This window comes from Gorilla gorilla, chromosome 4, assembly GCF_029281585.2.
Source record: "Gorilla gorilla gorilla isolate KB3781 chromosome 4, NHGRI_mGorGor1-v2.1_pri, whole genome shotgun sequence".
In the NCBI taxonomy this organism is placed as follows: domain Eukaryota; kingdom Metazoa; phylum Chordata; class Mammalia; order Primates; family Hominidae; genus Gorilla; species Gorilla gorilla.
In genome coordinates this window covers 64,408,495-64,425,000 of record NC_073228.2, presented here as the reverse complement: position 1 = coordinate 64,425,000, position 16,506 = coordinate 64,408,495, and the positions used below count along the sequence as shown (strand labels likewise).

General features: G+C 47.4%; 1 protein-coding gene across 2 annotated transcripts in view; it reads left to right on the top strand.

The window, feature by feature from the left end:
• The window catches only part of SUPT6H (SPT6 homolog, histone chaperone and transcription elongation factor), a 40,127-nt gene that overhangs the window by 6,993 nt on the left and 16,628 nt on the right, over positions 1-16,506 (top strand). Inside the window, exons 2-19 of one of the 2 annotated variants that reach the window (XM_004042004.5) lie at positions 4,261-4,400; positions 5,495-5,653; positions 5,749-5,825; positions 6,181-6,373; positions 6,605-6,689; positions 7,361-7,634; positions 8,925-9,026; positions 9,289-9,405; positions 9,758-9,847; positions 10,034-10,176; positions 12,485-12,633; positions 13,112-13,210; positions 13,959-14,088; positions 14,174-14,324; positions 14,500-14,654; positions 14,853-15,048; positions 15,818-15,957; positions 16,076-16,193. In XM_004042004.5, coding sequence (XP_004042052.1) covers positions 4,292-4,400; positions 5,495-5,653; positions 5,749-5,825; positions 6,181-6,373; positions 6,605-6,689; positions 7,361-7,634; positions 8,925-9,026; positions 9,289-9,405; positions 9,758-9,847; positions 10,034-10,176; positions 12,485-12,633; positions 13,112-13,210; positions 13,959-14,088; positions 14,174-14,324; positions 14,500-14,654; positions 14,853-15,048; positions 15,818-15,957; positions 16,076-16,193 — 2,487 coding nt within the window. In that variant the 5' untranslated portion in view covers positions 4,261-4,291. Of the gene's footprint in view, positions 1-4,260; positions 4,508-5,494; positions 5,654-5,748; positions 5,826-6,180; positions 6,374-6,604; positions 6,690-7,360; positions 7,635-8,924; positions 9,027-9,288; positions 9,406-9,757; positions 9,848-10,033; positions 10,177-12,484; positions 12,634-13,111; positions 13,211-13,958; positions 14,089-14,173; positions 14,325-14,499; positions 14,655-14,852; positions 15,049-15,817; positions 15,958-16,075; positions 16,194-16,506 lie in introns of those variants that run through there. The other variant, XM_019026483.3, reaches the window with a different exon arrangement.

Below are 16,506 nucleotides of genomic sequence, written 5' to 3'. Positions count from 1 at the left end.
TTTAAAAATATTTATTGATTTATTTTAAAGTAGTAAACAATAATACTTTTTATGAATAACAGTAGTTTTTTGGGGTTTTTTGTTTGTTTGTTTGTTTGTTTGTTTTGAGACGGAGTCTCACTCTGTCGGTGCAGTAGCACCATCTTGGCTCACTGCAACCTCTGCCTTCCGGGTTCAAGCAATTCTTCTGCCTCAGCCTCCTGAATAGCTGGGACTACAGGCACCTGCCACCATACCCAGCTAATTTTTCATTTTTAGTAGAGGCAGAGTTTCACCATGTTGGCCAGGCTGGTCTCAAACTGCTGACCTCAGGTGATCGGCCTGCCTCAGCCTGGGGTTGCAGGCATGAGCCACAGCACTCGGCCGAATAATAATAGTTTTTAAAACAAAACATTTTAGTAAGAATGGACTGGGTGTGGTGGCTCACTCCTGTAATCCCAGAACTTTGGAAGGTCGAGGCAGGTGGATCACTTGAGCTCAGGAATTCAAAACCAGCCTGGCTAACATGGTGAAACTTTGTCTTAAAAAATAAATGAATAGCTGGGCGTGGTGGCTCATTCCTGTAGTCCCAGCACTTTGGGAGGCCAAGGCAGGTGGATCACTTGAGGTCAGGAGTTCGAGACCAGCCTGGCCAATATGGCCGAACCCCATCTCTACTAAAAAAACAAAAATTAGCCAGACGTGATGGCGAGCGCCTGTAGTCCCACCTACTCGGGAGGCTGAGGCAAGAGAATCGCTTGAACCCAGGAGGCGGAGGTTGCAATGAGCCAGGATCGTGCCATTGCACTTCATCCTGGGTGAGAGAGTAAGACTCTGTCTCAAAATAAGTAAATTAAGTAAGAATGACATTCTTTGTTTTTTAGTACAACGTTTTAATGTCTGCTCTAACAGAATACAGCTGTGTTCTCATATGTTTTTGCATTCAGTCTGTTGTGATAATCACATGTCATATAACCTCTGGAAAACTCCACTCTACGCTCCTGAGAGAACAGAGGGACTGGCCCCTGGACCACGCCCTGGAAACTATTGATAGATGTGGTACTGTCAACCATGAAGAGTCAGACAGACCTCAGCACTTACAGATGATAGTTTTGTCACCTTGAACAAATGACTACATCTCTCTGAGTCTGTTTCCTCCTCTGTTGAGAGAGAAGTGTGCTGTAACTCATAGGACAGTGTAGGGATTAATAGAATACTTGTTCTCCTTGATAGGGACATAAAATAGTAGGGTATTTGTTAGTGTCTGGCACTTGGTAGGTGTGTAATAAGCATTATTCCTCAGGGTACTTTTTAAAAAATTGCTTAAAATACCCAAGAGAGACCCATATTATTTTGATTGGGTTTTGTGTGTGTGTTGTGAGTTTATTGTCCAGTTCTCTTCCTATGCCTGTTCTGTGTGTCTATTGTAATATATAAAACGATTTTATGGTCCTTATTTTCATATTTCTACCTCTAGGAGACATTCAACTCCTTGAAAATGAACAATCCGGCCAGGCGCGGTGGCTCACGCCTGTAATCCCAGCACTTTGGGAGGCCGAGGCGGGCGGATCACCTGAGGTCAGGAGTTCAAGACCAGCCTGACCAACATGGAGAAACCCCCTCTCTACTAAAAATGCAAAATTAGCCAGCATGGTGGTGCATGCCTGTAATCCCAGCTACTTGGGAGGCTGAGGCAGGAGAATCGCTTGAACCCAGAAGGTGGAGGTTGCAGTGAGCCAAGATCACGCCATTGCACTCCAGCCTGGGCAACAAGAGCGAAACTCCATCTCAAAAAAAAAAAAAAGAAAGAAAATGAACAATTCTCTTCAAATCCCCAGCTCTTAGCAGAGTATATGTACATTGTAGGCATTCAGTTAGGTTTGTGGAAAGAATGGCATCTGAAACCTCAACCGAAAATTGAACATTCCCCCTCCCTCTTATACCTTCAGTTTTGTTTTTTTGAGTTTAGTTAATCTCAAGTTCATTGGTTATAGTATTGATTGAGTTCAGTAAGGGCAATTTTGAGGAGAATTAGAGCCACAGAACTTAAGGCACCTTCAGGTAGCCATTAGCCACCCTTCTCTCCCCTCCCACTGCCATCTTTGACTGGGAAGATGGCAGCAATATGAAAACGTAAGTAGTTTATTTAACAGACACTTAACAGTTGCTAATTTGTTAGCAGCTAATTTGTTGCTAATGTGTTGCAGCACACCTGAAGGGATATAGCTTTTCTGGTGCAGAATCACAGAGTGCCTTGTAATGCCTCTTGTATTGCCATTTATGTTTTCATGATTTTTATTAGTCCCTCCATTGGATATGTTCTTTATCTTCCAGAAGCTTGTAGTCTAAGTGAGAGAAAGGTACATGGGATATATCCCATAGACCATTTTACTGGATGGGGTGAGGAGTGATGCTGAGTGTGTCAGCAGCCAGCTTTAGGGTTCCACAATGGAATCTTGTTGTGATGATGTGTGCTGTTTTTTAAGTCCTACTCAAGGCCCATCAAGCTCCATGTTACGGTTCTTGAAGATCCCTATTGTTGTTTCCAGGCTTTGGATGAGTCTGAAAGCAGGGAAGTAGAAGATAAAGTTGGGGTTGGTTGGTACAGAATTACAGAATGCTAAGGAAAATTAGGCTCAGGATTCAAATTCAAACTCAGTTAACCCATCTTGAAACAACAGGTTCTTTCCCCTATGTCATGTAATATTCTCATCTATCCTGTAAGGTAGGTAGCGCTATTACTATTTTCCAGGTTAAGAAAGTGATATTCAGGCATGTCCAATAATTTGCTTAAGTTTATGTTTAGCCCGTAGGGTATGAAACCAGGATTTGATTTCTACTCTTGAGCCCAGCAGTCTTTCCATTTAACCATGTTGCGTTTATTTTGTAGGACATGGAAGCCTTTCAAGATTTTTTGCCTGCAAGGGGAGTAAATGATAAAAATAGGCCCTTTTTGGACCCAAATGCTCCCAACCAGTACTCACACAAATTGGCTCAAGTTCATGAAGTATTCGTGTGTTTAATCTGTTGAAAAGAGATTTTGCTTTTGACTTTGCTAATAAGTATGAATAGTGTATGTAAACATATGAAAGCACCTTTTATAAAGTTGGCACTTATTGTTTCCAAGCCTCCTAGAAGCAGATCACATAATCCTACTCTACCACCATATCCCCACTTAATTGTCCCTACATTAGTTTCTTTCCTCATTTGCCCATTCCTGTCTTCAAATGGTAAGTGAGGTAAAACTTTGGGGAAGAGAGATGATACATATACAAGTCTGGTATAATTGCCTTCTTTTTCTTTTTTTCTTTTCTTTTTTTTCTTTTTTTTTTTTTTTCGAGGCAGATTTTGCTCTTGTTGCCCAGGCTGGAGTGCAGTGGTGCAATCTCAGCTCACTGCATCCTCCACGTCCTGGGTTCAAACCATTCTCCTGCCTAAGCCTCCAGAGTAACTGGGATTACAGGCACCTGCCACCATACCCGGATAATTTTGGTATTTTTAGTAGAGACGGGGTTTCACCATGTTGGCCAAGCTGGTCTCGAACTCCTGACCTCAGGTGATCCACCTGCCTTGGCCTCCCTAAGTGCTGGGGTTATAGGAGTGAGCTACCACGCCTGGCCTAATGGCTTTTTTTTTTTAAGACAGAGTCTCACTCTGTCGCCAGGCTGGAATGCAGTGGCACAATCTGCAACCTCCACCTTCCAGATTCAAGAGATTCTCCTGCCTCAGCCTCCCGAGTAGCCTGGCTTTTGCCTTCTTTTTAAAAGTACGTATAAGGCCGGGTGCGGTGGCTCACGCCTGTAATCCCAGCACCTTGGGAGGCCAAGGTGGGCAGATCACCTGAGTTGAGAAGTTCAAGACCAGCCTGGCCAACATGTTGAAACCACATCTCTTCTAAAAGTACAAAAATTAGCCAGGCATGGTGGCGCGTGCCTATAATCCCAGCTACTCAGGAGGCTAAGGCAGGAGAATCACTTGAACCCAGGAGGTGGAGGTTGCAGTGAACGGAGATTGCGCCACTGCACTCCAGCCTGGGTGAGAGAGTGAGACGCCACCTCAAAAAAAAAAAAAAAAAAAGTACATATGCGAGAAGCAATGCTGGGAGGAATGGATAATGGAAGAGTTGGAACCATCAGATTCTTCTTTTCTTCTCCCCAAGTGGGAATGTTGAGTGGGCAGAGCAGTGGCAGGTTGCTAAAAGGCTGTTTGTGGGAAGGTTTAAGAGCCCTCTGTACAATCATGTGTCCCATTTTTTTATCCTTCACTCTTTTCTTTCCCTAGTTGTCTTCAGGCAGAGTGAGAAGCTGCAGCAATGTCTGATTTTGTGGAAAGCGAGGCTGAGGAGTCAGAGGAAGAATACAATGATGAAGGCGAGGTGGTACCCCGAGTCACCAAGAAATTTGTGGAAGAGGAGGATGATGGTGAGGAGGCCCAGCCTCAAGCTTCTCCCCACTATTGCTAAGCTTTGGATAGTTGGATTCTTGCTGATGAAAAGCTCAGGCTCAGCACAGAAGTTATCACACATGAGGTACCAGCTTGAGAACTTTCAGTCATTCTTAGCAGATACTAACTAAGCATCTGTCTGTATGCCAGGCACTAGGCCTGGAACTAGAAATACAAAACAATAAATATCCAGTTATTGTGGAGTTTACTTTAGTTGGGGGGGTGGTTGATAATAAATCAATAGATAAGTCTGTGTATAATACTTTCTGCTTTTATTTTTTTATTTTATTTTTTTTTTTTTGAGACGGAGTCTCGCTCTGTCGCCCAGGCTGGAGTGCAGTGGCGCGATCTCGGCTCACTGCAAGCTCCGCCTCCCGGGTTCACGCCATTCTCCTGCCTCAGCCTCCCGCGTAGCTGGGACTACAGGCGCCCGCCACCACGCCCGGCTAATTTTTTGTATTTTTTAGTAGAGACGGGGTTTCACTGTGTTAGCCAGGATGGTCTCGATCTCCTGACCTCGTGATCCGCCCGCCTCGGCCTCCCAAAGTGCTGGGATTACAGGCGTGAGCCACCGCGCCCGGCCTACTTTCTGCTTTTAGACCTAGCATTGTTGATATTTATTCACCTAGTTTCCTATTTCTCTGGCCAAGCCCAATCTTTAGAATTGTCAACAGAGTAGAACCACGAAATGACTTCAAAGGGGTAAAGGGACGTACAAGTTTTATCAAAGGAATTATGGCAAAAAAAGGAATATAGCTGCTGAGTTTACAAACTGAGTAAAACAAAGTTATTGGTGGCTATAATAATCTAGTAATGATTTTGAGAAGCCAAAGTGACCGGGAAGATCATCCTGCCCAAAGACAGATGGTGAATGTAGGGGAAGAAAACATTCTTTCCAGATGCTGCTACTCTAAGTCAATGGCTATGTTTTGCGTCTTTACATGAGGCAGAAGAGTTAACATGGCACCCAGGTCATTAGGTGCAGAGCAAATGGATAATCACATTAATCAAGTGACCCTGAACCTCTAGCCTGTTTTTCAGTCTCCATGCCTCAAACATGCATGTTTTCCAGATGAGGAGGAGGAGGAGGAGAACCTAGATGATCAGGATGAGCAAGGCAACCTGAAAGGCTTTATCAATGACGATGATGATGAAGATGAAGGGGAGGAGGATGAGGGCAGTGACTCTGGTGATTCAGAAGATGATGTTGGCCACAAGAAGAGAAAACGCAGTGAGTAGTCTGTCGTTGGCTCAAGTGAGGCTTGGGTGGAGGTTGCAACAGAAGAGGGCAACCCCATCACCATGGGCAACACTTTGTTTCTTCAGCCTCTTTTGATGACCGCCTGGAGGATGATGATTTTGACCTCATTGAGGAGAATTTGGGTGTCAAAGTCAAAAGAGGAGTAAGTGTCATTCTTTGTCTTTGTCCCTGGGGGTAAAGGAAAAAGCCCTGGAAATTTCAGTGTCTCTGGGTGAGGAGGCACACGCAGGACAGTTTGGAGAACATTAGAGCACGGTGTTCGGTATCATTGTACTACGGAGCCTAGATTTGCATCCCAGATCTGGGTGCCTGTTAGAGAAAGTCTTGTCCAAGTTTCAAGGATGGGCTTTGAGGCTACAAGAGCATCACTCGGCATGTTCTTTCCCATCTCTCTTGGTCAGAGTAATTGTGGTGGGAAGAAGGGAGTGAGACTGGAGATTTGGTATCCGTATGCCAGACTCCTCAGATCCTGATAAGGCAGGTTTTCCCACCCCTAGCAAAAGTACCGGCGTGTCAAAAAAATGTCAGATGACGAAGACGATGACGAGGAGGAATATGGCAAGGAGGAACATGAAAAAGAAGCTATTGCGGAAGAAATCTTCCAGGATGGGGAAGGGGAAGAAGGGCAGGAGGCCATGGAGGCCCCCATGGCTCCTCCAGAGGAGGAGGAAGAAGATGATGAGGAGTCAGGTATGTTATATTGGGCAGGGAAGCCAGTGTTTGGATGGGATTTCCTGGCCCATGGGAACAGGATGGAAACCATTCTTTAGCTACATCCCCCAGCATTTGACACAAAGAAGTTCCTTTTCAGGAGCTTCCCTTCTCTGTTGCTCACTGGCCACTCACATAGTAGGAACCAAAGCAATTTAGTCCTGGCTCAGCCCCTGACTCTGAGCCCCAACCCATCCTTTTCCTACCCAGATATTGATGACTTCATTGTGGATGATGATGGACAGCCTCTGAAAAAACCTAAGTGGCGGAAAAAGCTTCCTGGATACACAGACGCGTGAGTGGGATCTGGTACAAGGTGGGGATAAAGTGATTGAGTGGGCCCAGTCAGGAAGGAGGAGATCAGAGGCCTTTGCCAAAAATGAGGCATTCCCAGCTTGCAGCCATTTTGCTTCCCTGCCTCAAATAACCTCTACCAGGCAGTGATTTCAGACTGCTCCTGGAAGCCCTGGGAGCTGTCTCTGCACTCTAGGACTACTGTGGGATTGGAGTAGAGTCCCACATGGGCAAGGCTCCAGCATTCCTCTTCTGCCTACAGCTCCATGTTTATTCAATTATATATATATTGACATTCTTAATATATTTTTGTTGGAAGAAAAATGCCCGCATCACAATTTACAAATTTGAAAGCTTTCGCCCTAAGGGAATACTGTAATGCCTTAGCAGAAGATGGGTCCACTGAGCAAGATATAGACCCGTCTGCTCTGTTGCTATTTGATTACTGTCACTCGAAGGTGCCAAAGATGAGCTTTTTAATCTTCCATATACAATAGTTTGCCCAGAAATATCCCCCAGTGAAGCCTTTCGTCCACAGTGAATATGGTTATTTTGTTTACCTTCCTCCTAACCCTCTCAGTTCCCTTGGGACAAGTAAAGGATCTATGCAAGGGCTGCATTTCTCTCCTCTCACCTGAACCTGAGCCACCTGCCTCTTGCTGCCACCTACAGGGCCCTGCAAGAAGCCCAGGAAATCTTCGGTGTGGACTTTGACTATGATGAATTTGAGAAATACAATGAGTATGATGAAGAACTGGAGGAAGAGTATGAGTATGAGGATGATGAGGCTGAGGGTGAAATCCGAGTGCGCCCCAAGAAGACCACCAAGAAGCGTGTGAGCCGTAGGAGCATCTTTGAAATGTATGAGCCCAGTGAGCTAGAAAGCAGCCACCTCACAGATCAGGACAATGAAATCCGAGCCACTGACCTGCCTGAGAGGTTCCAGGTAAAAAACCACCAGCCTCTGCTCTTCTACCAATCCATAATTACCTTGTAGCCAAGAAATATTCTAGCAAAAGTCTGGCATTGAGTATCCAGCACAGGTTTGAACCTCATCTCACCTGGGGCCTGGGAAATCCAGCTCTTAGAGAAGGGAAGATAGACTCTACCTTGCTTACGGTTCTAGAAATACTGTTTTCTTTAGAAATCTGTGAAATGCAGTCTGGGTGCTGTGGCTCACACCTATAATCCCAGCACTTTGGGAGGCCAGGGTGGCAGATTGCTTGAGTCCAGGAACTCAAGACCAGCCTAGGCAACATAGGGAGATCTTGTCTCTACAAAAAATACAAAAAACTAGCTGGTTGTGATGGTGCACACCTGTAGTTTCAGCCACTCAGGAGGCTGAGGTGGGAAGATTGCTTGAGCTTGGGAGGTCACGGCTGCAGTGAGCCATCATTGCACCACTGCACTGCAGCCTAGAAGCAGACCCTGTCTCAAAAAAGAAACAAACCATGAAATGCTTATGGCCAGGCACGGTGGTTCACACCTGTAATCCCAGCACTTTGGAAGGCCAAGGTGGGTGGATCACCTGAGGTCAGGAGTTCGAGACCAGCCTGGCCAACATTGTGAAACCCCGTCTTTACTAAAAATGTAAAAAATTAGCTGGGCGGCCAGGCACGGTGACTCACGCCTGTAATCCTAGCACTTTGGGAGGCCAAGGTGGGTGGATTGCCTGAGCTCAGGAGTTAAAGGCCAGCCTGGGCAACATGGTAAAACCCTGTCTCTACTAAAATACAAAAAAAAAAAAAATTAGCTGGGCGTTGACAGCATGCATCTGTAATCCCAGTTACTTGGGAGGTTGAGGCAGGAGAATTCCTTGAACCTGGGAGGTGGAGGTTACAGTGAGCCGAGATCGCGCCATTGCACTCCAGCCTGGGCAACAGAGTGAGACTCCATCTCAAAAAAAAAAAAAAAAAAATTAGCTGGGCGTGGTGGCGGGCACCTATGATCCTAGCTACTCAGGAGGCTGAGGCAGGAGAATCATTTGAACTCCGGAGGCGGAGGTTGCAGTGACCCTAGACCGCGCCATTGTGTTCCAGCCTCAGCAACAAGAGTGAGGCACCATCTCAAAAAAAAAAATGCTTATTTCATGGCAGAACAACCCTGGTATGGCATTTGTAGAACAATACTGGAAATGTGCACTTGATGATCACACGTTTCTGTCCAAAAAGGTATGTTTTTCTTAAGTGAGACACAAGATAAAGTCAGTCTCACCCTGTTGTCTTATCCACTCCAGCTCCGCTCCATCCCAGTCAAGGGGGCTGAAGATGATGAACTAGAAGAAGAAGCTGACTGGATCTACAGGAATGCTTTTGCCACACCAACCATTTCTCTCCAGGTACACAAAAAAGATCCTTAGGTTTTGACATGAACCAAAAGACACTTCATCAAGATGGGGAGCTCTTCCTCCCCTATTTCATACATCCGTGTGCCTGGTATTAGAAAACTGTGTGTATGTAGTAGTCCCAACAAGTGTGTGTATATGAGAAAAATTTTTTAGATTTCATCTAGAAAGGTTATCCTTTGTTATTAAGCAGTCTTGTATGGTAAGACAAACCAAGTAAACATTGTCTTGCTATTTCTTTATTTTCCTGCTGTAGGAAAGCTGTGATTACCTAGACCGAGGGCAGCCAGCCAGCAGCTTCAGTCGGAAAGGGCCCAGCACAATTCAGAAGATCAAAGAGGCCCTGGGCTTCATGCGAAATCAGCATTTTGAGGTAACACCTCAAGCTCTGGTGGCCCATTGGTGAGAAATTTAGTTAGGGGATGAGGGAAAAGATAGTTACCTAAATGAGGTGGGAGCCCCCTTCCCCTATCCCCTATCCATGACTCAACAAGTGTTAGGACCAGCAGAGACCCTAGTGATCGTAAGAACAATGCTACCCTGTCTGCAGCTTTATTTTCTCCTATTGAGGAAAGCACCAGGCCCTGGAAGGGCTGTGAGGGAGGCCAGGCTTCTGACTGTTGAATTTCCTGGAGCTATTTCTCCAGGAAGTCATTATCTACTGACAGAGGGGATCTTAGCAAATCTGTCTTCTCTGAGTGACTGCAGTCTCTTTGCCATCCTAGGTGCCTTTTATTGCCTTCTATCGAAAGGAGTATGTGGAGCCTGAGTTGCACATCAATGACCTATGGAGAGTCTGGCAGTGGGATGAAAAGGTAATGTGGATCCGTGGCCCCCAAGAGGTGTGGGCCAGGGAAGGCACAATTACTACCAGGATACCACAAACCCAAACCTCCCAGGCCTGTCTAGTCCTCCCCCACTAGGTTTCTGGTAAGGAACAGAGCAGCCTTGAGTCTCCAGGGCTGAACACAAGCTCTCATTCCTGCCCTACTTCACCTTAGTGGACCCAGCTGCGGATCCGTAAAGAGAACCTAACACGGCTGTTTGAGAAGATGCAGGCTTATCAGTATGAACAGATCTCTGCTGACCCTGACAAACCTCTTGCTGATGGCATCCGGGCTCTGGACACCACTGACATGGAGAGGTAAAACATGCGGTGTTTATTCCATTATGGGAAGCCCTCAGACCCCAAGGCTGGCCCTGCAGGAGCACTGTTAAACCTTGGAGAATGTGTAGCACAGGGCCCCATCCCTTAGAAATCCAACTTGTCAACCAGGCACAGTGGCTCATGCCTGTAATCCCAGCAATTTGGGAGGCCGAGGCGGGCAGATCACTTGAGGTCAGGAGTTCAAGATCAGCTTGGCCAGCATGGTGAAACCCCATCTCTACTAAAAATACAAAAAATTAGCTGGGAGCAGTGGCACACGCCTGTAATCCCAGCTACTCAGGAGGCTGAGGCAGGAGAATTGCTTGAACCCGGGAGGTGGAGGTTGCTGTGAGCTGAGATCGTGCCACTGCTCTCCAGCCTGGGCAACAGAGCGAGACTTCGTCTCAAAAAAAAAAAAAAGAATTATAGCTTGTCAAAGCCAGGCGCAGTGGCTTCTGCCTGTAGTCCCAGTTACTTGGGAGGATGAGGCAAGATTATCACTTCAGCCCAGGAATTCAAGGTTGCAGTGAGCTATGATTATGCCACTATACTCCACACTGAGTGAAAGAGCAAGATCCTGGGTTTTTTTTTGTTTTTTTTTTTTTGTATTTTTAGTAGAGACAGGGTTTCAGTGTGTTAGCCAGGATGGTCTTGATCTCCTGACCTCGTGATCTGCCCGCCTCGGCCTCCCAAAGTGCTGGGATTACAGGCGTGAGCCACTGCGCCCGGCCGATCCTGTCTCCTAAGAAAAAGGGGGCTGGGGCCGGGCACGGTGGCTCACGCTTGTAATCCTAGCACTTTGGGAAGCCAGGGCGGGCGGGTCATGAGGTCAGGAGTTCGAGACCAGCCTGGCCAACACAGTGAAACCCTATCTTTACTGAAAATACAAAAATTAGCTGGGCGTGGGGACGGGCGCCTGTAATTCCAGCTACTCGGGAGGCTGAGGCAGGAGAATCGCTTGAATCTAGGATGCAGAGGTTGCAGTGAGCCGAGATCGTGCCACTGCACTCCAGGCCTGGGCGACAGAGCTAGACTCCATCTCAAAAAAAAAAAAAAAAGAAAGAAAGAAAAAGGAGGCCAGGCGCAGTGCCTCATGCCTGTAATCCCAACACTTTGGAAGGCTGAGGTGGGCAGATCACCTGAGGTCAGGAGTTCAAGACCAGCTTGGCCAACATGGTGAAACCCCATCTCTACTAAAAATACAAAAAATTAGCTCGGTGTGGTGGCAGGCACCTGTAATCCCAGCTACTCAGGAGGCTGAAACAGGAGAATCGCTTGAACCTGGGAGGTGGAGGTTGCAATGAGCCGAGATCGCGCCATTGCACCCCAGCCTGGGTGACGAGCAAAACTCCATCTCAAAAAAAGAAGAGAGGCTGGGCGTGGTGGCTCACACCTGTAATCCCAGCACTTTGGGAGGCTGAGGTGGGCAGATCACCTGACGTCAGGAGTTTGAGACCAGACTGGCCAACATGGTGAAACCCTGTCTCTACTAAAAATACAAAAATTAGTCGGGTGTGGTGGTGCGTGCCTGTGATCCCAGCTCGTGAGGCTGAGGCTGGAGAATCTCTTAAACCCAGGAGGTGGAGGTTGCAGTGAGCCGAAATCACGCCATTACACTCCAGCCTGGGTGACAAGAGCAAGACTCCATCTCAAAAAAATAAATAAATCCGATATGGTCTAGGGCTATCATGTGTCTTGGTTTTGTTTTTGTTTTTGTTTTGAGATGGAGTCTCACTCTGTCGCCCAGGTTGGAGTGCAGTGGCGCAATCTTGGCTCACTGCAAGCTCCACCTCCCAGGTTCATACCATCTGCCTCAGCCTCCCAAGTAGCTGGGACTACAGGCACCTGCCACTATACCCTGCTAGTTTTTTGTATTTTTAGTAGAGATGGGGTTTCACCGTGTTAGCCAGGATGGTCTCTATCTCCTGACGTCGCGATCCCTCCGCCTTGGCCTTCCAAAGTGCTGGGATTACAGGCATAAGCCACTGCACCAGCTATGTGTCTTTAAAAAAGAAAAAAAGAAATGGTCTTACTCTGTTCCCTAGGGTGGAGAGCAGTGGTGTGGTCACAGTTCGCGGCAGCCTCAACCGCCCGGGTTCAAGTGATCATCCTGTCTCCAGTCTGGGCAACAGAGTGAGACCCTGTCTCAGAAAAATAATAACAATAGTAATAATAATTGGAAAAAACTGGTTGGGATCCCATTTTAGTTGGGATACTGCCTTTTGGGAATTGGACCTCTTGTAGCCAAATTGGGATATACCCTTTCTGCAGTGATGACTGAAACCTTATGTCTCTTCCTTTTCAGGCTCAAGGATGTCCAATCAATGGATGAGCTGAAAGATGTCTACAACCATTTTCTTCTTTATTATGGCCGAGACATCCCTAAGATGCAGAATGCCGCCAAAGCTAGCCGCAAGAAGCTGAAGCGTGTCAGGGAAGAGGGAGATGAAGAAGGTTAGTGCTGGAAAAGAAAATCCAGGAGATTTGATGGCCATGCATGGTGGCTCACGCATGTAATCCCAGCATTTTCAGACGCTAAGGTGGGTGGATCACCTGAGGTCAGGAGTTCGAGACCAGCCTGGCCAACATGGCAAAACCCCATCTCTACTAAAAATACAAAAGTAGCCAGGCTAGGTGGCACATGCCGGTAATCCCAACTGCTCAGGAGGCTGAGGCATGCCTGAACCTAGAGGCAGTTGTTGCAGTGGGTTGAGATCATGCCACTGCACACCAGCCTGGGCAACAAACCAAGGCTCTGTCTCAAAAAAAAAAAAAAAAAAAGCAAGAAAGAAAACCCAGGAGACTTGACAGCCCATGGCATCTTGAAGGAGGCCCTTGGCTGGGTACCCTTTGAGGCTTCTCTCCTAATGTGTCAGATCCTTGGGAGTGATTGGAAACTAGAACCCTAAATCTCCCCGTGTTTTCTTCCCAGGTGAAGGTGACGAGGCAGAAGATGAGGAGCAGAGGGGGCCTGAGCTCAAGCAAGCCTCTCGCCGAGACATGTACACCATCTGCCAGAGTGCTGGGCTAGGTAAAAGCTAGCTGCTTTGGGATTTAGGCATTCTAGCCTGAGCAAGGGGAGTTACCCAGAAAAAAGACTGGTAGGTAGGAAAAAGAAAGGCTATCTGGGTCAATCACCAATCCAATCCTGAACCAGACTATTACCTGGTCTTTAAAAATACTTCTTCTCCAAACCCATTCCCGCCCGACATGATGGTTCAGCCTCTCCCTAATTTCCTGAGATAATGGGAAACTCATGATTGGAGGGAGAGAGTCCAGTCTGTCTGTTTCTTCTGCCTTATAACAGCCCATCAAGTGTTTAAAATCAGTTTTTTCATTGTTCTTTGACCACCTGGTCCTGCTCATTTATGGCCTCTTTAAATTCCAGTGCTCTAGCTGGGCACAGTGGCTCACGCATGTAATCCCAGCACTTCGGAGGTCAAGGTGGGAGGATCACTTGAGCCCAGGATTTGGAGGCCAGCCTGGTCAACGTAGCAAAACTCTACAAAAGATACAGAAAAAATTAGCCAGGAGTGATGGGACACACCTGTAGTCCCAGCTACTCGGGAAAGCTGAAGTGGGAGGATCACCTGAGCCCAGGTGGTTAAGGCTTCAATGAGCCATGATCACACCACTGCACTTTAGCCTGGGCAACAGAGCGAGACCGTCTCAGGAAAATAAAAAAGGCTAGTTCCCAGAATTCCAACTCCAGATTCTGAAAGCCAAGAGGTTTATCAGCCCATCTGCTGCCTTACCCTTCACTCTTCTGTTTGCTTTAGATGGCCTGGCCAAAAAGTTTGGGCTTACTCCCGAGCAGTTTGGGGAGAACCTGCGGGACAGCTACCAGCGACACGAGACAGAGCAGTTTCCCGCGGAGCCCTTGGAGCTGGCCAAGGATTACGTTTGCAGGTAGGCATGCAGCAGGTGGCTGACGGGAGGAGGGGCCTGAGGACCACAACACCCTGGTCCTGTAGCTGCACCATTTTCCCCACAGCCAGTTCCCTACTCCAGAAGCTGTGCTAGAAGGCGCCCGCTACATGGTAGCCCTGCAGATTGCCCGTGAGCCCCTTGTCCGGCAGGTGCTGAGGCAAACCTTCCAAGAGAGAGCCAAGTTAAATATAACCCCCACCAAGAAAGGTAGAAAGGTGAGCTGGGTGAAGGGCTTTGATCCAAGATGTGCCCCAGCTCTTTCTTTGATTGCCTGAGTTTCTTGCCTTCCCCTTCACTGAGCTGTGTGTCTGAAAGCAGAAAGGCTGTCTTTTCTCCTGGGGCCTGGCCCAGCCCATCAGCAGGCTCATGATTCCCCCTTCATGTGTGCAGGATGTGGATGAGGCCCACTATGCCTATTCCTTCAAGTATTTAAAGAACAAGCCTGTTAAGGAACTGAGAGATGACCAGTTTCTCAAGATATGCCTGGCTGAAGACGAAGGGCTCCTCACCATTGACATCAGCATAGATATGAAGGGAGTGGAAGGGTAAGCAGAGCCCTGGGCTGGCGACTCTCTGGGGAAGGCCTGGTGAGGAGTCTGGTGGAGGGAAGGGCCCCTCAGGAGTGGGGAACCACAATTTCAGAGTTGAGCACGCTGTTGTCTCTGGCTTGCTTAGAATGTTCATGGACATTGGGTGTCACCTTTTCTCCATTCCTGACACCATAGCTTTGTGTCTCTTCTCAGCTATGGCAACGACCAGACATATTTTGAGGAGATAAAACAGTTTTACTACCGAGATGAGTTCAGCCACCAGGTGCAGGAGTGGAACCGGCAGCGCACCATGGCCATCGAACGGGCTTTACAGCAGTTCCTCTATGTGCAGATGGCCAAAGAACTCAAGAACAAGCTGCTGGCTGAAGCCAAGGAATATGTCATAAAGGTGAGGACAGAGACTCATGATTTTTTTTTTTTTTTTGGTGACAGAGTCTTGCTCTGTTGCCCAGGCTGGAGTGCAGTGGCGCAGTCTTGGCTCACTGCAAGCTCTGCCTCCTAGGTTGATGCCATTCTCCTGCCTCAGCCTCCTGAGTACCTGGGACTACAGGCGCCCACCACCATGCCCAGCTAATTTTTTATATTTTTAGTATAAAATATGTTATATTTTTAGTATAAAATAACATGGTTTTACCGTGTTAGGCAGGATGGTCTCGATCTCCTGAACTCATGATCTGCCCGCCTTGGCCTCCCAAAATGCTAGGATTACAGGCGTGAGCCACCACGCCCGGCCGAGACTCATGATTTTTAGTCATATGATTTCCCCAAACTATAGTTGGGCATGAAGGAACCCCTTAGGAATAGTCCCATAGCTAATGGAGAAACACGGGGGGCAGGTGAAGCATAATCTGAGAGGGAATGCTAACAAGGCCACAGGGACCACCTCCAAGACCTCTCTGCTCCAGGAGCTTCTCCCCTCCCCCAGCCCCACTCATCCAAACATTCTTTGTTTATATCACTGTTCTCTGTATACTCTCCTGTTTCCACAAGCAGGATATGCCTTCAGGTGGTAAGCCTACCAATGGCTAGGAACATCTGCACATAAGAGTACACACCCTCGCACATGTGTGTATGAGTGTGTTTCCATAGCACTCTTGGTGAGCCTGATGACCATAATGTCATCGTGTATGTAATACCTGTTGTGTCTCTTCCCTCAGGCCTGTAGTCGAAAGCTCTACAATTGGTTGAGAGTGGCACCCTACCGACCAGATCAGCAGGTGGAAGAAGATGACGACTTTATGGACGAGAACCAAGGGAAGGGCATTCGAGTCCTCGGCATTGCTTTCTCCTCTGCCAGGTAACAGCCTATTTTTGCCTCCTCAGCACCATCTCTTGTCTTCCTAATTTCATTTTTCTCTCATTCATAACTTCATATTGCTGATTATTGCACTCTTGTTTTTCTGTCTGTCTGGCAGAGATCACCCTGTGTTCTGCGCCCTGGTCAATGGTGAAGGAGAAGTGACAGACTTCCTTCGACTGCCCCATTTTACCAAACGGCGAACTGCATGGAGAGAGGAAGAGCGGGAAAAGAAGGCAAGTGGCTAGGACAAGGACACTAAGTGTACATCTGGAGTATGTCTTATGATTCAGTGGAGATAAGTGTTTACGGTCTAAGCAACATCCTACTATGCAAGACTGATTGTGTCTGATCTGGTCACTGACTTGTCCCCTGGGATGCCTCACTTCCATGAGCAGTAGATGGCACTCAAGTTATCTGGTACAGGATTTGCTTCTGGCTTGAGGCCAGTTCCTAGGCCTTGTGTGCTTCTGGAGTTGCTTTAACTGCCTCTTTTCTTACCAGCATCTGGGTCAGGCTGTTCCAGCAGCTGAAAGCCACTGAGGCATG